Genomic DNA, 24878 nt, shown 5'->3' with positions numbered 1-24878 from the left:
ACAAGCGAGCCAGATGACGGTCCCTGCCCTCAGGGAGTCACATCCTAGTGGAAGGAGGGGAGAAGGGACAGGTCCCATGCCATTGCTGCCAGCCACCTGCGTGGCCCCAGTGGTTTCTGATGCTCTGTCGTCGTCACTGTGGTAACAAACGTCGTCCGTGTGTGCCCGTGGACTGACAGGCACGGCCCTGGGTCTGCGTCGGTTCAGACCCTCCGTTGCCCGGTTGGCCCCATGCAACTCAGTGTAAGGCAGGTCCTGCTTGTAACATTGTATGAATGAACACACGAAGATTACTCAGGTTAAGTAATTGTCCAGACTCACATAAATAATAAGTTACAAAGCTGCATTTATGCTTAGGAAGCTGCACTTTTGTGCTGGCTTCATTGTTATTTTACCACTATCACTTTTTTGTTCTAGTTTTCCACTAGAAACTAGCCTGGTCGTCCACCTGTTTCATTCTCGTGAAGGGCCTCTTTGGGGTTTGTTGCATTTAACCTCGGCAGAGGCAGAGGGAGGGGGCACAGGTCCGAGGTTCCTGAGTGGTCGCCTCAAACTTGGCACTCCTTTCTTCTCTAACTGTAGGCTTCCGCAGAGCCCGTGTACTTGGGTAATGGAGTCAGTCCAGTTTGTTTGCTATGAATAAAAGAAGAGAAAAGCTTGCCGTTTTCTGGAGTTCCGTCTTCTCTGATGCTTGTCCGTCTTCAACAGTGTGGGAGTGTTTTGTCTGTCTTTGTAGCCCTGACCTCTGCGTCTCTTTTCAGATGTGCAGCCAGCCAGCAGTCAGCCAGCTTCTGAGCAACATCCGCTCCCAGTGCATATCCCATACTGCATTAGTCCTCCAAGGTTCCCTCACACAGCCGAGGTAGGAAAAACCAGCCTGTGCTTGATAGCGGGGGGGGGGGGGGGGGGGGGGGGNGGGGGGGGGGGGGGGGGGGCTGCCCGTCACCTCCCATGTTGCACTGCCTTGAGTGCCTTACTTCCTCCCCTGTAAAAAGAAGGGGGTTGACTAGGTGCTCTCTGAGGTCCCTTTTCTTCTCTGAAGTACTGGGGAAGGAAACCCCTCTGTGTGCTTCACTGAGATAGACCGTTGTTGGAATATGTTGACATCCAGGCAGGGAATCAGTCATTTAGTTTAAAAGCAGCTGCTCTAAATCAGTGGAGGTTTTCAGTGAAATGTGACGATCATTCTTTCCCACGGATCACACAGGCAGTTGCTGTTCAGGACTAGAGAATCATGAGGAATGGGCAGTTTGGGAATCAGCTTTCATTTTTTACATAGAAAGGGATTATTATTGAGAAGAAGGGTGATCTTTTGCCTAAAACTATTATGTTGAATATTTGGGGGCTTTTGAGTTTGACTTTTGCCCGGGCAGCTGCTGCCGGCGGGCATTCCCTGTGTTCTGAGATGTGGTCGTGAGTTGCCTGTTCATCGCAGCTCTTGCCTCTGGTGGGTCCGCAGGTCCATGCAGCAGCCGTCCTTCCTGGTGCCGTACATGCTCTGTAGGAATCTCCCATATGGCTTCATTCAAGAACTGGTGAGAACCACTCACCAGGATGAAGAAGTGTTCAAGCAGGTAGGGTTTTCTGAATTTGGGGCTAAAGTGTTCGCATAGGAGCTTCTAACGAGGCTGATTTTTAAACACACCATGGATTGAAAATGCCTGGTCCTGACTTGTTATGCACGCAGTATTTGCTCAGGGGGAAGACCTACCTGAGATTCCTTTCTTAGGGAAATCAGATTGACAGCTTCACTGTTCGGCTTTTGGGCCGCTTCATCTCGTCAGCAAGGCACTGAGAATTTTAAACAGGATTTGTGCCAAGTGCTTCGGGAGATAAGAAGAGATAAGGCCCTGCCTCTGATTTTAAGGAGCCTTTAACACAGGAATACCAAGAGATAGCATAAGGCATGTCATACATTTGCCAGATGAGTAGTGCCGAAAATTAGTTCTCTGAGTTTACAAAAAGGAGATGGATAAATTGGTGACCGAACTAGCTCAGTGGCAGTCTGCATGCCACATAGAATGTCTTCTTCTCAGCAAAGTAGCGTGATGCCTTATATCTCACTCATTTGTCCACTAACTGTTAATTCATATTGTGTAAAGTCAAGTGAAAATGCAGATACACGATATTTAATAATAAAGCTTAATGATGATGATAATAATAACTACTAAACTTAAGTCTGGCAGTGTTTTCAGCATCACATTATAGTTGTTGCTTTATGGCCTGTCTTGTAAAGTAGGTGCTTCGCCACACGACCTTTCACAAACTACCTCCCTTGATGAACGGGTTTTTATGATATTGTCTCCATTTGTTGCATGATCTTTTCTTTTTTTGTGACTAGGAGGAATAACAAAGGCAAAGCTAAAATTGATATGATTCCTTTTAATCTGATTTTATACTTAACGTTTTCTTTAAGATTTTATTTATTTTTTTAGAGAGAGGGAAAGGGAAGGAGAAACATCAATGTGTGGTTGCCTCTCAAGCGCTCCCTATTGGAGGCCTGGCCTGCAGCCCAGGCATGTGCCCAGATTGGGAATTGAACCGGTGACCCTTTTGTTTGCAGGCTGGCACTCAATCCACTGAGCTACACCAGCCAGGACCTATACTTAACATTATTTATAACTATTAATTTTAAGGTCTTGGAGTTCTCAAGACTTGTGTCTTTAAAATATTAGTAAAAAAGAAAAACAGCCCAGGAGTAAAAACCCCAGCAGGTATCGTATGTTCTGTGTCTGGAGTTCATTAGCTGCTTGTCTTGGATCACCGTCTTGTTGATTATGGGAATATTTAGGGTACCATGGTGCGCTTTTCTTCTCTAGAAGAAAGGGACCTCGGCTGAAAATAAATAACTGCTCGAAAGGTTTAATTGATACACTATATTATATGTGTAATGTGCATTAGCTGGAATACTTCTGTTCAAAAAGATGTCATTTGAGGAACCCAGAGTAGCTTCAGCTATGTAAAGTCAGGCAGCGATCAGCTGACAAGAGTGTGGTATGCCTCTTTTATTCATAAACTTACACAGAGGTCATGAGTGCCCTCCCTCTCTGTTTCTCCAAAATTGAAATTCACGTCACAAATTTAACCATTTGGAAGTGTGCAGTTCTGTGGCATTGAGTGTGCTGACAGTGTCGTGCCGCCACGCAGACCTGCTTGTTTCCCATCGCAGAAGCCTGGCACCTCTCCCACCCACCGGGCGTGGGCGGCCCGTCCTTCTAGAGTTGCGTGTGTGTTCCCTAGGAAGGATGGGTAGAGTAGAAAACAGCCTCACCGTTAGGTCTTACTCAAAGTATTCAATGTGTTGACTGAAATTTCAGTCTCCTTCTAATATTTGAGGTAGATATTCACAGATAAACAGAAATAAATAGCTGCTAGAATTTAGGGTTGGAGATGAATACTTGTAGCATTTTTTGTCCCTGCTGGGAGCTATTTATTTGAAGGTAAGAGGATTATTTAAAATGTGTGTAAGTCACACAAATAGTATGTAACATTTGACTGTTGGAAAAGTGTTGTGCTTTGCAATGTTTTGTCTGTTTATTATGAATTAAATGAGCTCTACTTACAGAAGAGGATAACTCTGTTAGAAAGAGTAAAGGTGTTTTACTTCATGGCATTCCTGAAAACCACGTTAGACGTTTTTCTAGATGACCATTTATGAAATTTATTTTTGGTGATTCTGCAACCTCTGTTTGTTTTCTTCATAATTGCGATTTGGGTATTCCCCACCGCCACACCTGAGCATGCCCTCTGCATTTTTAGCTGGCTGACGCCAGCACATTACTTCTACCCCGATTGCTTGGTTGCAAAAACTAAAATGATCTCTTCCGGAGCTGTGTTGACACCTCCAGGCACCCCAGGGTACTGCTTGGAAATACTGTGCTTCTTAAATGATGGCTGTATGTGATACGAGGGGCGGAAATCAGTAGGAAAGGGGATTTTTTCAGGGTTTTGAGGCCTTTGTAGAACACTCCCTTTCAGCTCGTTGGCGTTCAGTTTGTCAGCTGCTGTTTATGACTAGTTCTGCTTAATGTGATTATTAATCCCAACGAATTCCCTGGATGTGTCGATCAGTGAGCGCACTGCAGACTTTGGAGAGGAGTCCTGCTGGGCTGGTCTCATGTGGTGTCTGAGGGCCCTGGTGTCGGTGGCGAACTTGTAGAAGTAGTCCGAGTGCCCTGAAGCTCTGATAGCAGGTTGTCTTATTAATTACACCGTATAGGGAGGTAAAACGTTCTGATTGAGTTTTCTTTTTCAATTTTAACATTTACCAGCTATCTCTGTTGCACATAATTAAAGTTAATGTAATAATAACGCCCATTATTGGTCTGTTTTTCTCGTTCTCTTCAACATAAACAGGGAAAGATAGAAGGAATTAGATGGAGGTGGAAGGGGGACAGCAAAGAGTTTTTTGAAATGTTGATAGAGAAGGTATTGGAACATTTAGACCAGTTTTATTTTGTTTGTTTTTTTTAACAGATTATAGGTGCTTGGTGATCAGAAACATGTTGTCTCTGAGTGGCAGAATGTAGCTGATTAACGCAAGGGCCCCTGAGAATCCTGTAGCAGGCTCCGAGTTTATGAGTTTCTGTCGAATCCCTGGGCATCCTGCCACAGTCCTGGGGTTCTCCAGATCCTGTCGCTTCTGGAGGACCCAGCCGCATTACTGAACCGGGCGGGCGGCCCTGTCAAAGGGCAGCGCCCTCGGTGGCCGGATTCTGGGCTCCTTACACACAAAACAGCGTTTCCCCGGGGAATGGTCGGCAGCGCCTCTGCTTTCAGATTCAGTACTTTATTGCGACGCCTCCTGTCTGATGTTTTCTTAGGTTTGTATTCCTGACTTTGCCTTGTTTTGTTTTCTTCCAGATCTTTATTCCCATTTTACAAGGCCTGGCTCTTGCCGCCAAAGAGTGCTCCCTGGACAGCGACTACTTCAAATACCCGCTCATGGTAAAGCTGCGCTCTTTTTCCCTGACCCGCTCCGTAGCTGTTTTCTTCCAGATTATTTTAACGTGCGCTTTCCTTTCAGTCAATGATCAGCCTCGTTTTCAAATTTAAGATGGGAAATCATGGTGTTGGGCACGCAGAGTGTCTGGGGTGCAGTGAGAGGCCTCAGGGAAGACAGCAGCTCGGCCCCGGCCCCACCCACTGGAGGCCTGGGCTGGAGTCCGTGCCGCAGTCCTTAGAATGTGGACTGGGTAGCTTATGGAAACAGTAATGATTGGTGGCATCCTTCTGAGTCTCCTGGCAGTGAGCATACCCCACACTACTGGGGTTGAAATTTTGTTGTAAAAAAAAAAGACACATGCATATAAAAAGGCAAGGTTATACAAAGAAAAGTACACGGTTTTACCATCACATAGTGACTTTCCACAGAAAATCCAAGGTTCATTCTCTCGTTCGCCTTCCCTATCTCCCGAGGCTGTATACACTTCTCTTCCAGCCTCACTCGACACAGACGACAGAAATGCTTGGCTCCGTAAGGCACTGGGGGCAAAAGCATCGACTGTGGGCAGGAGTGGCCGCCAGATTCCCATCCAGCTCCTGGGCTGTCCTGAAAGCCCCGGAGCCAGAAACGAAACGACGGGCTCTTTTCTTCTCTGGAATTTGAAATTTTGGGAGAATACTTTGAAGTATTTCTCATTCTAGAAATATGAAGGGAGATATCAACATAATCCATTACATCTGTGCATAAATACAACCTTGTGTAAGCTGAGGCCTTGGTGAGATCGATATTTTTTTACTGCATTTGTTCCTTTTCTTCATTCTGCTGACCTACCCTGTGTCTCACCAGTAGCTCATTACTTACTGTGGGCCTCTTCTGTGCCAGACACGGGGGACCTGGGAGCTGATTAGACGAGGGACGTCTCCATAGGGCGCTCACAAAAACCGAGGCCACAGGACAGTCAGGAAATTTCCCTGTGATAAATGCCAACACAGATGTACGTAACGGGTGCATTTATTGCTTAAAAAGTCCAAATCGAACCAAAAGGGTAGGCGTGAAAGACACTGCTGGGGCACTGGAAGTCTTAGTTATAAAAATAATTTTGAGTGGGTTTTTGTGGGCACCTTTTCATTTCAGGTTCCCAGTAAAATCCATTAATCCTTATGCAGTGTTCTGTCTGTGGCAGATAAAAGGCAGTAGAGTGATCTGATTGAGTTCAGTGACGGAATATTTCAGTGTACATTAATTATCACTGTATTATGTAAATATTCCTTCACAGAATTGTTGACTTGGGTGGTTTGAATTAGCTCTCTGTTTCGGTAAGGAGCTTTTAGCGTCAGATACCAACAAAATGTTCTTCGTGGTCAAGAGACAAAGGCCTTCATTATGAGAGACAGTAGTTTTATTTTGCACCATTGTTGATGCTTGTACAGCAGTGTGAGTGCATTTCGAGAAAGGACAATAGTGGGAGGCAGGCAGAGGAAGTCTGTCGGAGCCGAAATAAGAAACTGCCATGATCCTTCTCTAGGTCAGTGGCTCCCGACTCTGCCATGCCTTGGAATCCCCTGCGGGCTTTAAAAAAATCCCAGGGCCTGCCTCCCAGACGCTGTAGTTTAAGTTCATCCCATGGCTGGTGAGGGTGTGGCCTGGCGTTGAGCTTTCAGAAGCTGCCCAGGAGACCAGTGTGTGCAGCAGCGACGTGTGGGGACCAGCGCCGGGCAGCCAGACTCTTCCTGCCCCGTGGCTCTGCGAGCCCAGAGCGCCGCAGAGATGTGTCAGTGCCCTGTGTCCACGTCCCGGAGAAAATTAAACTCCCTGCCTAAATAGTGTTGACTGGGTGGCCGTGGCATGCGAAGTTGTGTTTGTCCTGAAAAACTCCCCTTTCCCGATGCTTTAATATGAGAATGATTGGTGCGCCGAAGGAAAATTTTGGAGTTTTCAAAAATACCAGAGATCTTGAAATCACGGAGTACTTTTAAATATGTCCTATATTTGATAGCTTATTAAATTGTAATTATCTATAGTTCTTTTTAGCACTGGCAAGACTACCCATATAAAGTTTGTGAAGCACATCTTTTTGATGTGAAAAATTATTAAGTGAAAAATCGTTTTTTGTAAAAACACACATATGTATTTCTGTCTGTACAATCACAAAAATATGCCTGGAAAGTGTTAACTAACATACCGGTAGAGATTATTCCTTAGGGTGAAGTTTGTGAGTGGCTTTTAGTTTCATTTTCTATTTCTGTTTTACCTGTTTTATGGTGTGATGTGTTATTATTAGTCAAAAAACCAGTTAAGCTGTTAGTGTTTGGAGGGAATGCATATGTATTTATAGCAGCAATTAAAGCTGTTCCTCGGTGTTCATGCTGTGCTCAGACGAAGCGTGTTTGAAATGGCTTTCTGATTTCCAGGCGTTAGGGGAGCTCTGTGAAACCAAGTTTGGGAAGACACACCCCGTGTGCAATTTGGTAAGTGCCTCCCTGGTGGGCTTGCATGTTGCCGGTGAGCATGTGGCCGAGCAGGTGTTCCTTAGGTGGCCTTGTCTGGAAGGTGTCTTGGGGGACGTGTAGATTGGCTGTCGGCAGCAGGTGTGGATGGTTCTCCACTGTTAAATTGATGCCGATATGTTACTTCCTGGGATGAAACCATTTACTTTCTCGTGATTATTTTTCATAAGTATTGTACATCTAGAATAACAGGTCCTACAAAAAAATTTACTGGAATCCTTTTGTAGTATAAGAATAGTTCGTTTGAATTCTATCAAAGAATCTTGAAACATAAAACTTAAAAGCATAGCTTACAAAAACGTGGAGGTGTTGGAGGGCCTTCCTCTGTCCAGGGTGAGAGATGCTGACAGGGACGCGAGTGCGTCTGGGAGTCTGCGTTCCGGGCGTCAGGAGTGGGCCACGGGCTGGCGGCTCACACCAGCTGAGCAGCGAGGCCGCTGAGCTCTTCTGTTCATCACATTCTTACGTCTCATACCGATTTCGCAGCTTGATTGGCCTTTTCCGTTTTGCACAGGTCGCTTCTTTGCCATTGTGGTTGCCTAAGACGCTAAGCCCCGGCTCTGGGCGGGAGCTGCAGAGACTCTCCTACTTGGGGTCCTTCTTTAGCTTCTCGGTCTTTGCCGAAGATGATGTAAGTATATTGGCCATTTGCACCTTGCTGCTCTTAGTCCAGATTCCTTCCCAGACACACATTATATGTCGATTGAATTTGTTCCTTCTCTTTCCAGGCTAAAGTGGTTGAAAAATATTTCTCAGGGCCTGCCATCACCCTGGAGAACACTCGAGTAGTTAGCCAATCATTGCAGCATTACTTGGAGCTGGGAAGGGTAGGTGCTCAGGAAGCGAAACCGGGGGGTGGGGGGTGCGAATCAAAGACTGTGACCTGCGTGTTGAACAGTAACTGCACACGAACGAACACTGTGTGCCCCTGTCAGGGGCATCACTGGGGATGGTCCTGGGTTGACGGGCCGGGCTCTGTCCCCAGCTTGCCCTTAAGCGTGCAAAACGTTTAACCCATGGGGGTGAGAGAACACTGTCAGCCTGCGCACACTACTCGATGTCCGATTTTCCCAAACATAAATTATACATCCGCAGTTCTCAAAAGCAGCAAAATTATAGGCTGATTGTAGTGCAATGAAGGTGATTTATTTCAAGCCTATCCTGGGAAGGAAGTAGCAAAGGCTATTTTGTTAAAACTGTAGCGACTTACCCGCTCCACTCCATGGTCCACCTTCATGCTAGTTATGTCGACAGTGGAGTGTGGACTTCCCTTCTGTTCTACTGTGGTCAGGGTCTCCTAAAGCGAGTGAATGTGGGAGAGGGAGAAAGCGGGAAGCAAGCTAGCTGTTCTTAAGTCAGAAAGGAATAACTTTAAAGTAAAGTTTTAATTTTTTTGTTTTTAAAATAAATTTCAGCAAGAGCTTTTCAAGATTCTGCATAGTATTTTGCTAAATGGCGAGACCCGTGAGGCTGCCCTGGGTTACATGGCCGCTGTCGTCAATGCCAACATGAAAAAAGCCCAGATGCAGGTAAGGGCTCCTAACGGCTCCTTTGACTTGCTCTCGACACTCGGGCCGACCAGACAGCGCTCCGGGAACTGGAGATGCCGTGTGGACCGAGACGGCGGGGCGTCTGGGTGCTGCTCGAGGCTCATGGTGTAGCGCACCTGCGTCAGCACGCAGGCATTACTGCAGGTGGTCGCAGCATCTAGGAAGCGAGTAAGCCAAGGTACAGGGCTTGAGAGCAAGTGTGGAGGTATCAGAAAGGAGCTCTGGGGTGACTTCTGACTGAGTGGCAGAAAGGCCTGAGCAGCTGACCTTTGATCAGAGGCCTGACTGATAAGAAAGAACCTGCCTTTTCAAGATTGGGGAAAGAGCTTTCTAGACACGTCTGAGGCCCTGAGGCAGGAACGAACTAGCTTTGGAATCAGCCACCCCCTCCCCCCCCCCCGTGCTGACTTGTGCAGCTGGAGGACAGTGAACAGGAAGGAGAAGGGTGGGTCGTGGGCTGGAGGGGTGGGCAGAGGGTCCATCAGTTTGGTCGGTGTGGTAAGAACTGTAGTGAGGAACCACCGGAGGGTTCTTCAGCAAGGACCCTGCCAAGGGGGCTGTGCAGATCGTGGGCTGGAGTGGGAGGAGGGGCAGGAGCAGACCATGGAGACCGGATACAGGTTCCAACTGCTCCGGCCCTGGGGAGGGGGGCCAGGGCGTGGTCTTTTTTGCCAGAGGAGGAATGTTATAGGGACACGCTGGCTGTGTTACTGATGAGCGTGTGGCATTTCTGCTAGTGAGCGCGTACCGAGCGAAGCGTGGACCTCGTGTCAGACTGACTGGATTTCCAGCTGTGGTTCCGCCGTTAACCAACAGCGGGGCCTTGGCTCCGTCTTTGTGTCTCGGTTGCCTCGTTGTAAGTGGAGACAGCAGTGGAGCTGAGCGTGCGGGTTTGCCGTGCGTGAGGCTGTTAGAACAGTGCCCGCTACTGTTCGCGAACGCCCCCCTGGTTAACTGTCGTCATCGTAGTTGTTGTGTGGTTACTGCGGGAAGATGCTGGTGCTGTCAGCTGCAGAAGCTTGGCCGAGCAGGAGCCGTGCAACTGGTTGTTCTGATGCTCCTGAGGGAGAATGAGGGAGAGAGTGGGAGCGGCGTTCAGTGCTTCTGCTCGCTGGTTTTGAAGCCCTGACACATCCCTTACATCCTCTGAGCCTGAGTTCCCTTCTCTGCACAGTGTGGGTAATAGGATGACTGACTTCCAAGGGCTGTTGTGGAGAGTCAGTGAGAGACTGTATAAAATGCTTCCCATATGATTTGACACTCAAGCAGTGGCACCTGCTGGTGGAGGGACAGCGGGGACGTGATGCACATGTCCTGTCGTTGACTTGAAGATGCACATTTGGTCACCTTTCTCGTAAAGCTGTGCTAGGATTTCTGTTCGAATCGTTATTCTAATGGCTTCCTTTCCTATTTCACAGACAGATGATAGGCTGGTTTCTACGGATGGCTTTATGCTGAATTTCCTTTGGGTGCTGCAGCAGCTGAGTACGAAGATCAAGCTAGAGACGGTTGATCCTACGTATATATTCCACCCAAGGTGTCGGATTGCTCTTCCCCACGATGAGACCAGAGTGAACGCCACCATGGAGGATGTGAGCGACTGGCTGACTGAACTTTGTGAGTGCTGTGCTCATTGTTGGGTCACTAAATACTGCTCTTTTGGTTTTTTATTTTTCTTTATAAGATTTTATTTATGTATATTTAGAGAAAGGGGAAGAGAGGGAGAGGAACATCATTGTGTGGTTGCCTGTCACTTGGCCCCTACTGGGGACCTGGCCTGCAACCCAGGAACATGCCCTGACCGAGGATCGAACCAGTGACCCTTTGGCTCACAGCCCTTGCGCGTGTTTTTTTAAAAATAAAAGAAAGAATAGATAGATGACCTTTACCAGTTGGACTCAGAGCCTCCTCATCGCACAACTGGGATTCGACACCAACGCGGCGTCCCTGTCTGTCAGCTCCTGCCCCTCCCCCACCTCGCTCCCTCTGGCCAGTTCTCCTCTCCTCCAGGGACAGTTTTCACTGACTCCTCTCCCCTAGAGTGGTGACATCAGACTCAGGGACCTCATGTCCTCAAGATTCACTCTGTGGGGGTGGCAGAGGAGCGAGTGTGTCTCAGGACCCAGTGGTTTGTCTCGCTCAGGTAGTCGACATTCCTGATACTCAACAGTCATGGCTTTCGTTAGGGCCAGACCTGACCACCCAGGACAAAGCTCTTTCTGAGTCATGGTGAATTTTCACCAAAACGTAGGCAGCATCATACCCTAGAGATTTTAGTATGCCTTCCATTTTGACCCTCCCTTACATTCTGTGGGAAATGTTCTGTCTGTAGGCTTATGGGCTGATCAGGAAAAGAAGTATAAGTATCTGAATCTCAACCGTACTGTCTTGTACTTAAATGTGAGAAGACTGAGGTTCCGGAAGGTGCTGAGCTCACCTGGCCTGCTCATCGGCTAGTTCCGCTGCCGCCTGGGTCTTCTGTGGCGAGTCCGGGGCCCTCCTCTACCACGTGGCCTGATCTGAGTGCTCCCTTCGCCATGTTTAGTTTGATTGCAGCTTTTTGCATCTGTCCATAGTGAGAGAAGCAATCTCACTCTTTGTGAAATCTGCTTCGTGCAGGAGCCCTGATTTCAGATAAGCCAGGCAGACTTCACAATTCGGATCTGGGCTCTTGGAGTCCAGGGAGTTACAGGGTTGGGAGGAGAAGGTCTGGGGGGCTTTTCCAGAGAGCAAGCTGCCGAAGAAAGGAGAGCTAAGGCAGGTCCGCTCTGAGAAAGGCCCCATCCAGTGGGAAGGAGGCCTGTGGGAAGGAGGAGGAAGAGGAGAGGCTACGGGTCTGACCTCAGCCATTTTCCCAGCTGCAGGCAGCCATGGCCCAGCAAGGTTGGGAGGCGGGGGGGAGAGTGAGAGCAAAGCCAGAGGAGACGAGAAAAGGAAGGGCAACAGGCAGAGGGCAGTTACGGAAGCTTGTAACAGATGACATGTATCTGTGAGACAGGTGACCAGGAAAAGAGAAAAGTGGAAATGCAGGGGAAACGGGCACCGTGTTGTATGTTGCTGAGTTCAGTGATTATGATACTGGGTTGAAAGTGAGTCCTAACTGGGTGGCTTGACTTTCTGCTTTTCTAGTTTTTTGTTTTCGTACAAACCCAAAGAAGCTCAATTCTGAGCCTCAGCTAAGTGGTCATATCCAGCTTATGTGAATGGGTGATTCACAGCTGCCCAGGCTAAGAAGTAAGAGTTTATAGAGTCTAGAAAAGGGATTATTTTGTTTGGACGCTAGTGATTCCTCACAAATTATTACCTTTCCAGAAATTGAATTTACGAGCTAGATATATGATGTGCAATAAAAATGAATATAGTAAAACATTCTTATTTGGATTAGCCAAAATCAAATAGCTATGCAGAAGAAATGGAAGGAAATACAGTGTTCTGAGTTTTAAATGTATATAATAAAGATGATAGCAGCAGCTTAGTTATATAAATTTCATATGTGCCTATTAAAATTCTCATGAAATATTTCATAGATCTTAATGAATTGGCATAAAGTGTGAGTGTTTAAAAAATATTATGGTTATTGATCTTTACTTCATACTGTAAAACATGCTGTTTAATGACAGACATCAGAACCCTATGGCATTTTTTATGGACTAGGCAGTGGCAACATCGTGGGCAGATACACACATGCCAGAAAAGTAGTTCATCTGTCCAAGGACTGAGTGTCTGATGAACAGTGAGTCAGTACTGGATTAATGTCATTCGAATGAGGAGCTCTTGGTATCGTCCTGGAATAGACCTCATAGACTGATAAATTTAGAAGAATCGATGGTCAAACATTTTTCTAAAAATCTAGCAAAGAAAACATGAAAAAAGCCCCAGAGGATTTGACTTTTCTGTGAAAGAAAGAGAAAGTTATAGTAATTTTAGAAATGAAGCTTATTGTCAGAGACTGTAGATACATATATATCTTAACATATAGACATGTTTTGTATTGAGCAAGACAAAATGAATATGTAGAATAAAAGAATGGAGGAAAATACTTGTCCTATAATTGATAAAATTATGCCATTCAAAATACAGAACTGTTAGAAATACGTAAGGAAGGCCCTGGCTGGTGTAGCTCAGTGGATTGAGCGCAGGCCTGCGAACCAGAGGATCGTGGTTCGATTCCCAGTCAGGGCACATGCCTGGGTTGCAGGCCAGTTCCCAGCAGGGGACTCACGAGAAGCAACCACACATTGATATTTCTCTCCTTCTCTCCTTTCCTTCCTCTCTAAAGACAAATAAATAAAACCTTTTTTAAAAAAAAGAAATACATAAGGAGAAAACTGTATTCTACCAAGAGGCGGGGTTTTTTTTTTGTTAGGGACAGAATGTAAGTGGTATGTGTCATAGGAAATAAAGTCATCTTGTGGGGAAAATATGTGTACTCATGGGAAGCATTGGATACAAATTGAAAGAAATCTAAGTTGTCATTATGTAACTAAGTTATCCAAAAATAAGGTAATAAGGTAGAATGTAAGCTTGTGAAGTAATAAATGTCACTTAATCAATTGATTTAGTCTACCCAGCGTGCATTCTAGGGATTCATAACAAAAAGCACAATACTGCCTTCTCAGCAATTCCATTTTCCAGCATCTGCTCCAAAGCTGGAGGGGAGTGAGGGATGTTTAGTACATGGGTTTTCCAAGTACCGTGTGTAATGGAGGAAAGTGAGAAACAACAGTGTGCCCAGCAGCAGGGAGGTGGTGGAATCTATAGCTCATTAATGTGATCTAGTATCATCTTGAGATTTTTAAATGATGTTTATGACCTGTGTCATAAAATGTATAAAATACAGAAGGTTTTTGGTCTACATACATGTAAACATTTAGTCAGATGGGGAAGAAAACCTACCCTTTAAATGGCATTCACAGGAATTCTCTTTTTTTTTAGAACATTATCCTATAGTGTTTTATGGTGGGGTTTTTTTTTTTGTCATTGTTGTTACTGGTTTGGGGGGCTTTTTTTAGTTTTTATCTTTTATTGTCTGTAATTTTTTTTACAAAAAAAAAAAAACACCAAGAGCTCCTGGCTGGTGTAGCTCAGTGGATTGAGCGCAGGCCTGCGAACCACACAATCGCGGTTCGTTTCCCAGTTAGAGCACATGTCTGGGTTGCAGGCCAGTTCCCAGCAGGGGACTCACGAGAGGCAACCATACATTGACATTTCTCTCCTTCTCTCCTTCCCTTTTCCTCTAAAGATAAATAAATAAAATCTAAAAAAATAAAAAATAAAGTGTCCTTAAACTTCTTGAAAATTCAAGTGTCTTTGCCTCATTAGCTGTGCCTTTTTTCTTTTTTTTTTTTCGACGGGAAGGGAAGGAGAAAGGGAGAGAAATATCAATGTATGGTTGCCTCTCATGTGTCCCTGCTGGGAACTGGCCCGCAACCCAGGCATGTGCCCCGACTGGGAATCAAACCGCGATACTCTGGTTCGCAGGCCCGCGCTCAATTCACTGAGCTACACCAGCCAGGGCAGCTGTGCCTTTTTCTGATTTAGCCCTATAGCCAGTTTTATTTAGGGGATTATGTTGTTTTTCCTAGATGGAGATCAGCCTCCATTTTCTGAGCCGAAATTCCCCACGGAATGTTTCTTCCTCACCCTGCACGCCCACCACCTCTCTATCCTGCCGAGTTGCCGTCGCTACATCCGAAGACTCCGGGCCATCCGGGAGCTTAACAGGTACGTGTGATGCCGTGTCCTGAGATTGCCTGAGTCACCACATGCTCTCACAAGCAAGCGGTTCTGCAGGGCCCACCTGATTTGAATGTGGGGGGCACATGTGTTCCTCAGTTGGCCAGAGTTCTTTACACAGTCACGTGACCCAAACTTGGGTTTCTTGGAGGATTCAGTCCTCGGCTTGTGGTTACTACATGTTTCCATTAACTTTTGCACTGGGTGTGATATCACCAGGAGGCACTTCAAAGGGCTCTTGGATTCCAGACATAGCCCTCCCCCTTCTTTGGGCTGTGAGACAGAAGCTCTGGTTTCTCTTGATGAACAAGGTCGTTTACCCCCACCAGCCTGTAATCCATTTTTTGCATGTTGCCCTGAGGCGCTAAGAGACCAAAATGGCCAGGTAGCAGCTTCAGTGTCCGATTCTCTAACACCACTGTCGTTTTTCTTCATCTGAGCGCTTCTCCCCATGCACCAGCATCTCTGAACAAACAGAAATCGCAGAAACAGAAAGCAAGAGTTTTGAACAGATCACCTTGATTTCTAGCTCAATTCCATTATGATCAAAGACATATTCTGATTTGTGTCCTTTGAACCTTATTGAGGTTTGCTTTATCACCTAACATTTCCATTAGTAAATGTTTCAGATAGGCCAAAAGAACATGCCTTCTGGGCAGTTTATTGCAGTGTTTCATGTGTCAATTAAGTCAAGTTTGTTCATCTTTTGCTTCCATTTTCCTTCTATCTGCTGATTGTATCAGCTTACACTTAAGTAATTGAGAGAGGCCTGTAACAGCTTCAGACTGTGGCTGCTGGTCTGTCTGTGCTGTTGTCCTGGAACGGGTGCCCCCCTGGCTTTGTCACCCCCACTGCCTTCGGAGGATTCACATCAGCGGCACCTCTGCCACCTCCATTCCCAGCCACAGTGGAGTCACTTCTATGCTTCTCAGTGATGGCGGTGTCCCCTTCACCCCTGTGATTTCACTGCCCAAACAGGGCGTGTCCTCCGGGGTTCGGTCGGGGGCGTATACCTGGGGGCAGTTGTCTGAGCTCCCAGAACTCGTTTCTACTACTAGTCCCAGCTCCAGAATGTTGGGTTCCGTCCTCTGAATGGTATTGGGGAATTCCTGGCAATTCACTTCCACTCAGCACAGGTCACTGTCAGTTCCAAGTTATAAATGGCTGGGCACACAAGTAGAACCCTGCCCAGCCCCTCGGGGAAGGCTGCATCCAGACCCTCTGGTAGGTGTGATCCTGTTCATGAATTTAGCTGATGAAGCATCTCAGAGCCCATTCCCGCCCATACTTCCCACACCCCTGTTGTATTTAGTAGGTGGAATAATAGGGTCAAAGATATTCACATCCTTGACCCTAGAACCTGTGAACATGTTACCTTACACAGCAAAAGAGACTTTGCAGATGGGATTAAGTTCAGAGTCTTGAGATGGGAGATTTTCCTGGGCTATCCTGATGGTCCCATATCACAGGGGTCCTTGTGGGACAGAGCAGGCGGACAGAGTGAGAAAAGGGAGCGCAACGGCAGAGACAGGTGTCAGAGGGACGTGGTCGATGAGCCAGGGAGAGTGGGGGACCTCTAGAAGCTGCAGTGGGCAGGGAGACATTCTTCCCTGGGGCCTCAGGAGGAATGCTGACCGCCTTAGACTTCTGACCTCCATAGCTCTGTGACTGTTGCTGTGTCATTTCACCCACAAGTTTGTGATAATTTGTTACAACTGCAATAGGAAACATACAATGTGCTAGCAAATCTTGCCCTTTTTTATTTTCCAGTGTGAACTTCTGCATATTGAAGTGTAATTGGTCCGTAAGGACAGTAACTGATGTCACTCTGAGGCAATGACGTTTGAGGCGTGGGGCCTAAGGGAACTTGGCCTTCTCCTGTGACTTGACCAATCAGGCAGGAGCGCTGCAGGCGCTGCTCCTGCTGCAGGTGCTGCTCCTGCTGCAGGCGAGGCCAGGGGACTTGGGTGTGGGTGCTGACAGCCGTCACACCCCGGGAACTCCTCCTTTGGAGTTCTCAGAGTGCCAGTCCTTGTCCTAACTTTCAGATAAAAGATCCTGTAAGGTTAGGAATTCAGTTTATGTTTGAATTTGGTACTTTGTAGGACCAGACCCTACTTGGTGATCATCTTAGAAACTCCTGGTTCATTGACTTTTCCTCGAGGTGAGGTTTTGGTACCTTGAGCCTGTCGCACTCTGCAAGCGCTCCAGCGTCGCGGAAGAAGCCACTCTGTGTCTTCACTGCCCATCGTCCCTGCAGATTTTCCACCGAGAGCCTCAGGCCACCAGGGTTCTGTCCTGAAATTCCGGCTGAACCTGCATGGCTGAGTCAGAGAACTACTGGCTTCCTGTTGTCACTGCAACTGATTTTTACAACTTTCGTGACTTAAAACAACATCAGTGGTTATCCTGCAGTTCTGGGGGGCAGAGTCCTAAAATCAGGGCTGCGTTCCTTGTGGAAGCTGTAGGGAAGAATCTCTTTCCTAGCCCTTCCCAGCCTCTGGAGACAGTCTGCATCTCTTTGGCTCCTGGCCCCTCCTACATAGCCCGTGAGCCCTCTCTCCAACCTCTGTGGCCACATCTCCTTTCCCTCCTCTGTCTCCCTCTTTGTCGAGGAAGGACCCTGTGGTGACTTGGGCCCACCCAGGCAACCCAGGATAATCTCCCCATCTTGAGGTCCATGCCCTTAACCACATCTGCAGAGCCCCTGTTGCTGTGTAAGGTAACGAATGTACTCACAGGTTCTGCAGATCCGGATGTGACATCTTGGTGGGTGGAGCATTATTCTGGCAGGCTCATGTTCTGGTCGCACACCGAAGGGTCTAGTTCATCTGGGATAAAGAGAAAGAGGCTTTTCGAAGGTTGCTGTTTCATTTATTGCATCCTCGAAATGGCTGGAGAAAAGATTCTCCCTTGAACTCGGCCTGGCAGGAGGCTGCTTCCCGGTTCAGCCGGACGGAAGAGCCTCTGCTGCTTCCAGAACCGCGCGGCCCCCGCGGCACGGTGTTCGCTTCGGCCATCAGTGAGGGTTCGCCTCTCGGCAGACTAGGTTGTGCACAGAGATGCTGTCGTCAATTTTCAGACATTTTAGGAGCCAATGAAAAAAGAAAAATGCTGCCAGTTAAACCAAAGCTTCTCATTGATTGTAAGATGGTCTCTGATTTTAGAAATGCTAAAATCGGGGTACGTTTGTGTCGGAGAGTCGCTGGAATGGTCAAAATGAAAAGATAGGGTGGATGACGCATCTGTGTGTTTTCTCTCATGTGACTGGGGGTCTTTGGTTTCAGAACCGTGGAAGATTTGAAAAATAACGAAAGCCAATGGAAAGATTCCCCGCTGGCAACCAGACACCGCGAAATGCTGAAGCGCTGCAAGACTCAGCTGAAGGTTGGTGTGGCTAGCGAGCAGTCCTGCGCCGGCCCCAGGGTAGTGGATTTCCCACCAAAAAAAGCGTGCACCTGGATTGGGCCGTTTTCGTGTCTTTCTTTATTCTTCGTTATTCTTTCCGCACAAGATAAAATGCGTCTAAAAAGCTGTCGATGCTTTGCACGTGTCTACGTAGTATTTCCACCTCAGTGCAGACTGTGTCTGTGCCATGCCCCCGATGGCGTGCGTTCTTAATCGATTCTTCCATCCCCAATTTAACATCACTTCCAATCCTCGCCTTGTGCAGGATCCGCTCTGTCTTCTACCCCCCGACCCTGCACCCCAAAACACACTGGCGTGCATCCAGCCATGCATTTTCATGGTGTTTAACAGAGTGGATTTGTGGGAGTGGAAAAGTCTGTTTCCTTCGCACCTCATTCTTCATTCTTAGTTGAAAGCGACCCGTCACACAGCACCTACCCGTGGGTGGGAAGGGTTGTGCTTGTGAGATATGAGGGAAGCATAGGTAGCAAATTTACGCGTTTTTCTTACGTTTTTCAAATTCCAAAGCTTTTTCTTGATCAGCAGGATAACTACAGAAATTGTATCCGACTTGGATTTCGGGCACAAGTTAAGATTCCGGTTTCATTTACTAAGAGACTAGACTTCTTGGAGGTGCAGAATAAACCCAGGGCTGTTATTGGGGTCTGTATAACCCTTAAGCAGTCCACAAGCAATGTGTCAAGGAGTCCCTGTACGGTTTAAATTAGCATGTCAGTGTGTGCACACACGCATGTGTTTAACCCTCACAGGTTCTCAGAGGTAGGAGGTACACCCTCGGAACATAAGCATTTTGCCCAGGGGCAGCCTGTAGGTGGCACTGTGGAGTTAGATGCAGATTTGTCAGGCCTCTTTCCACTCACCATCCCTGACACCCGGTGAGCCCCCTCCCTGAAATGACAGTAGTGACCTGCCTCTGAGCACTCGCTGTGTGCTGGGACTGTGCCCAGTGGTCTGCGTGGCACACCTTTTGTTTTTCTTAGAACATGACCAGCATCCTAGAGATGGCTAGCGGTGAGGCTCTCGCAGCCCCAGGCCTGCCATCTCCCGGCGCGGGCCCCACCCAGCATGCTGCAGGTACTTAGCCCCCGACTAACCACGAGTGGGCCGTGCCTACTTCCACAGAAACTGGTACGATGCAAGGCCTGTGCTGATGCTGGCTTACTTGACGAGGGCTTCCTGAGAAGATGTCTGAATTTCTATGGCCTTCTCATTCAGCTGCTGCTCCGCATCCTGGACCCCGCCTATCCCGAGTGAGTGCCCGCGGTCCCCTTCGCCTCGTGTCTGGGCTTTGTTGTCCTTGCTGTGCTTCAGGGTCCACGTCCGGAACCACCGCCTTCGCCTTAGCAAGACTTCATTTTTCAGTTGCCAGATTATACATGTGTAGACTATGAGATCAATACTGTTAACCAGTACCTTCCCTGTAATTAGTTAAGAGTAATACAGAAATGTCAGCACCTGCCATTTTAAATTTGACGTAGTGCTTTTTAAGAATTGGCTTTATTTTTACCAATCTTTGGCTGATAAAAATGAAACCTGTAAACTGGAAGCTGAAAGCTGGAGATTGCGGCCTCTTGGGCTGTCCTAAACACGGGTCCCAGGAGCCTACCTGGCCAGTTCAGGGAGCAAGCTGAGCACCCTGGTGGCCTTTCTGTCACCGCCTGGACAGCCCCTCCATGGAGGCAGCCATTTTGTTTTACTCATCATGGTCCTTTTATTGCAAGTGGGCAGTTGCAGCGCCAGTGTGGGCCCCGGCGCTCCGCAGGAGTGGGAGATGTTATTTGAAGTACAAATGTGTGACTCTCTCATCTCAAACTGTAACTTGTGCTTTTCTTCTCGTTGACAGTGTAACACTGCCTTTAAGTTCAGATGTCCCCAAGGTGTTTGCAGCGTTGCCTGAGTTTTATGTAGAAGATGTTGCTGAATTTTTATTTTTTATTGTACAGTAAGTTTCTTTATCACATTCCATAGTTCTAATACGTTTTTCTATGTTTTGTGTGTGTGGTGAATTATATTATTGCAAACCTCCATTTTACACTTGCACGCCTGAAATTTTATGTGGCTGTTTTAACTGCTTGGAGATCAGCGAAGAAGTGCAAACGTTGACACCAGGCCAGTCCCAGGAATATCTCAGAGACAGAGGGGACGAGCCGTGCGGATGCTGATGTATTCTGTGAAAACCGAGTTGAATTTCTAACAATAATGTGCTCCTGAGAAACGGCAGGAGCAGTTTGTAAATATCTCAGTGGAAATGCAGAGGCAGAAACACCACATCTGCATTCGTACCAAGAATTTCCTCAATGGGAAAACCGGAGGAAGGTGCCCCAGTGATGGGCTGAGTTTGTAAGTGACGTTTTAGATTTTTAAAAATTAAAATGAGAGACTTCCGGCCAAGATGGAGGCGTAGGTAGACACACTGTGCCTCCTCAAACACCCAAAATAAGGACAACAACAATTCAGAAATAAAGTAACAACCAAAAGTGAAATAAAATTGAACTGTATGGAAGACCGAAAAGCAAGGAGTTAAAATAGACACATTCATTCAGACCGGTAAGCGGGGCGAAGCAGAGAGGGGTTGCGGCACAGGAATAGGTGACACCTGGCGTGCAAGGCGGCACCGGGCAGACCCTGGGCACCCAGGCGGCAACTGGCAGACCTCAGGTATGGGGTGGCAATGGGCAGACCCAGAGAGGCAGCGATTGAGAAGCGGGGCACTGTGTGCAAGGTGGCTGGCTGACCAGGCAGCAGTCCCCCATTCGCACACAGATAACTGGGGAGCGAGACAGACCGCGCAACCCAGGATCCTAGCGCTGGGAAATAAAGCCTCAAAACACCGATTAAAAACACTTGTCGGGGTTGAGGCTCAGGGAGAGACTCCCACCCTCACAGGAAAGTTCATTGGAGAGACCCACAGGATCCTAGAACGCACACAAGCCCACCCACACGGAATCAGCACCAGAAAGGCCCAGTTTGCTTGGGGAAAGAGGCGGAAGGGACTGAGGTGCAACAGAGAGTGGAGCAAAGCGCCATTTTTTCCCCTCTCTGACCCTGCCCCCACATACAGCATCACAACCCAGCCACTTGGGTTGCCCACCCCCCCCAAACACCTAAGGCCCCGCCCCTCATACGTAATAGGTGCAAACACACCAAAACATTATGGCTCAAGCAGAAAACAGCTCAAAGTCCCAGAACTAGTACTTCTAAGCGACAAAGAGATAGCCAGCCTATCAGATACACAGTTCAAAATACTGGTGATCAGGATGCTCACAGAACTGGTTGATTTTAGTCACAAATTAGAGGAACATATAAAGGCTGAACTGACTGAAATGAAGGGAAATGCACAGGGAACTGATAGTGATGGGAAGGAAACTGGGACTCAAATCAAAGGAGTGGACCAAAAGGAAGAAAGAAACATTCAACCAGAACAGAATGAAGAAACAAGAATGCAAAAAAATAAGGAGAGGCTTAGGAACCTTCAGGACATCTTTAAACGTTCCAACATCTGAATTATAGGGGTACCAGAAGGGGAAGAGCAAGAGCAACAAGTGGAAGACTTATTTGAACAAATAATGAAGGAGAACTTCCCCAGTCTGGCAAAGGAAATAGACTTCCAGGAAATCCAGGAAGCTCAGAGAGTCCCAAAGAAGGTGGACCCAAGGAGGAACACACCAAGGCATATCATAATTATGTTAGCCAAGATCAAAATGAAGGAGAGAATTCTAGAAGTAGCAAGGGATAAGGAGACAGTCACTTACAAAGGACTTCCCACCAGACTGTCAGCGGATTTCTCAAAAGAGATCCTACAGGCAAGAAGGGGCTGGACAGAAGTATTCCAAGTCATGAAAGGCAAAGACCTACATCCAAGATTGCTCTATCCTGCAAAGCTTTCATTTAGAGTGGAAGGGCAGATAAAGTGCTTCTCAGATAAGGTCAAGTTCAGGGAGTTCATCATCACCAAGCCCATATTTTATGAAATGTTATAGGGACTTACCTAAGAAAAAGAAGATAAAAAACATGTATAGTAAAATGACAGCAAACTCACAATTACTAACAACCACACCTAAAATAAAAACAAACTAAGGAAACAACTAGAACAGGAACAGAACCACAGAAATAGAGTTCATGTGCAGGGTTAGCAACAGGGGAGTGGGGGGGGGCAAAGGTACAGAGAATAAGTAGCATAGATGGCAGGCAGAAAATAGGGTGAGGGCAAGAATAGTATGGGAAATGTAAAAGCTAAAGAACTTAAGACACATCGACATGAACTAGAGGGGGGAATGTGGGTGGGAGGGTGTGTGCAGGGTTGAGGGGAATGAAGGGGAGAAATAAGACAACTGTAATAATCAATAAAATATATTTAAAAATTTGATTAACTCAATCAAAAAAATTTTTTTAATGATTTGGGCAGTGAAGATCTTTTCTGAAATATACCAGATGATTTAATCAGAGCTTTGGTTTCTTTTCTAGAACGTTATGGCCAGGAGACGTGGTGGGTTTTAAACCGTCTAGTTGCAATAGGAACACTCAATTTAAACTTGGCACATGAGAGGGAGTTTGGCCCCCCGCCCCCGGCCCCTCTCCTGCCTTCAGCGCCTGCCGTGGTTGGGGTTCTCGGCGCGTCACTTCTTGCCCCTCTCGCCTCTGTCCAGGTACTCTCCTCAGGTGCTTTATGAGCCCTGCACTCAGGATATTGTGATGTTCCTCGTTGTGATGTTATGCAACCAGAACTACATCCGAAACCCCTATCTGGTGGCCAAGCTGGTAGAAGTCATGTTCATGACCAACCCCGCTGTTCAGCCGCGAACCCAGAAGTTTTTTGAAATGATCGAGAACCATCCTCTCTCCACTAAATTGTTGGTCCCTTCCTTGATGAAGTTTTATACAGGTAGGTTCCCAGGTGCACAGGGAGGCCAGGCTGTCTGATCCCTGTGGGTGAAGTTACTGTAAACCTGTCACCAAATGTCCTGACACCCGGTTATACGTATAACCTGCTGCCCCACTACCAGCAGAGTGTGAACTGTTCATAATCCTCCCCACCCCCACGCTGTGGAACTGTGACCTTGACCCTTCTCAGACTTGTCCTTGCTGGTTGAGCAGGAGCCTTTGAAAGCCAGGAGGATAACCTTGAGGTCCAGTTAGTGTCGGCAGCACAAGTTGGTATTTCTGCCTGAAAATTTCTGGTTTATTTTAGCTTTGACTTTACAGCCTTAGCTTTGTAACACTGGCCACTAACCCAAAATTTTGAAACAGTTAAAAATTCTTATTTTGGGGGACCCCACTCAAACCGGTGGAGTAGGGGTCCTGGAAGGCCTCACTGGTCCATGAATTCCCCTTTAGTGCACGGCTGCTCCAGGTGCCAGGCTACCTGGTGAGCAAGACCGAAAACACATCAGACGCTCTGCAGGGGGGCCTCCTCTCCTGGTGAGTGTGTGTTTCAAATGCTTATATGTAATTGGTTCTTCCCTTGCCAGTGTGTTTTCATAAAGCCTGTTCCCCCACCCTCTCCCAAGGGCACACCTTGTACTGATGGAGCGTTTTCTCTCCAGGTTGTCTTTTTTCAGGAAAGTAAGTGCATCTTGTCTGTCTTCGTCTGTCAAACCTAGCACATTGTGGGCACTCAATGTGGCCAGTGGCATTTGGTGGGTTGTACTCGCCCTCAGAAGAAACGCCAGCCTCGGGGAGCACAGTGACTTGCTGCTCACAGCAGCCACAGCGGTTAGGATTNGGCACACCTTGTACTGATGGAGCGTTTTCTCTCCAGGTTGTCTTTTTTCAGGAAAGTAAGTGCATCTTGTCTGTCTTCGTCTGTCAAACCTAGCACATTGTGGGCACTCAATGTGGCCAGTGGCATTTGGTGGGTTGTACTCGCCCTCAGAAGAAACGCCAGCCTCGGGGAGCAGTGACTTGCTGCTCACAGCAGCCACAGCGGTTAGGATTCCTCTGTGTTCAGGGACTGCCATCCCTTCCCTGTTGCCCAGGACCTGCTCCTGCTCATTTTGGGCTGTCCTGTCCCCATTGTCACAGTTATTTTGTGGCATCTAAGAGTGTCTCTTCCTTTAGCCTACCTGTGTCCTCTTAAACCTAAGGCAACTTCACAAGCCCTTGAAATTTTGGTAACGTTTTGCTAACATCCTCACTTCGGCAACAGCAGAGAACACTGCTGGGTGGGAGGCCCCATCTTGGCTCCCTGTGCTCCTCTTCTGCCTCGTAGCCCTGCGGGCAGGACCGCAGGCCCTTGGGGTGCAGGGCGTGGTGTAGGGTGGGGCTGGCATGGGCCCCGCATGTAACCAGGCTCAGTTGAAGTGAAGATAATTCTGTATTTCTTAAAATAATGATGAGGTGCCTCTTTTCACCTATCACATTTATTTTTAAGATGCGATGCCTAGCACTGATGTGCTCACAGAAAGAAACTGATTTGCAGAAGCCCGTTTTTATCCCCTGTAACTAGTGTGCAGAATTAGTGCTGTGAAATGCCGAGAGAATGTGTTTACGTTGGTGAGGCCTCTCTGGAAAGCGGCTTGGCAGTCCACACCAAAAGCCTGAGAAGTCTTCATATCCTGCTTATCAGTCACAGTCCAGTCAGGAAAATAGAAAGATACCTATTATTGTAACAGAGAGAAGGGAGCGTGAGGAACTGGTCAAATACGTGAAGACAGAAAGGCGAGTAAGGGACATTGGAGTAGCACAGGCGCAGGAAGCTGCACCTCACTGCCG

At 47.4% G+C, this 24878-nt stretch overlaps 1 protein-coding gene across 3 annotated transcripts in view; it reads left to right on the top strand.

Annotated features, from left to right (window-relative positions):
- UBE4B (ubiquitination factor E4B) overlaps nucleotides 1-24878 on the top strand; it is a 105659-nt gene that overhangs the window by 60149 nt on the left and 20632 nt on the right. For all 3 annotated transcript variants that reach the window (XM_037045279.1, XM_037045277.1, XM_037045278.1), the window contains 13 exons: nucleotides 762-862; nucleotides 1460-1574; nucleotides 4864-4947; nucleotides 7357-7413; nucleotides 7967-8083; nucleotides 8181-8279; nucleotides 8868-8981; nucleotides 10421-10619; nucleotides 14588-14726; nucleotides 18026-18125; nucleotides 19290-19417; nucleotides 20011-20109; nucleotides 22814-23049. In XM_037045279.1, the coding sequence (XP_036901174.1) occupies nucleotides 762-862; nucleotides 1460-1574; nucleotides 4864-4947; nucleotides 7357-7413; nucleotides 7967-8083; nucleotides 8181-8279; nucleotides 8868-8981; nucleotides 10421-10619; nucleotides 14588-14726; nucleotides 18026-18125; nucleotides 19290-19417; nucleotides 20011-20109; nucleotides 22814-23049 (1588 nt within the window). The remainder of the gene's footprint in view (nucleotides 1-761; nucleotides 863-1459; nucleotides 1575-4863; nucleotides 4948-7356; nucleotides 7414-7966; nucleotides 8084-8180; nucleotides 8280-8867; nucleotides 8982-10420; nucleotides 10620-14587; nucleotides 14727-18025; nucleotides 18126-19289; nucleotides 19418-20010; nucleotides 20110-22813; nucleotides 23050-24878) is intronic.

Source organism: Sturnira hondurensis, unplaced genomic scaffold, assembly GCF_014824575.4.
Source record: "Sturnira hondurensis isolate 20B ecotype Veracruz unplaced genomic scaffold, ASM1482457v3 Scaffold0004257, whole genome shotgun sequence".
Lineage (NCBI taxonomy): Eukaryota > Metazoa > Chordata > Mammalia > Chiroptera > Phyllostomidae > Sturnira > Sturnira hondurensis.
Note: the sequence above shows the minus strand (reverse complement) of the source record. Positions and strands in the feature narration are given on the sequence as shown.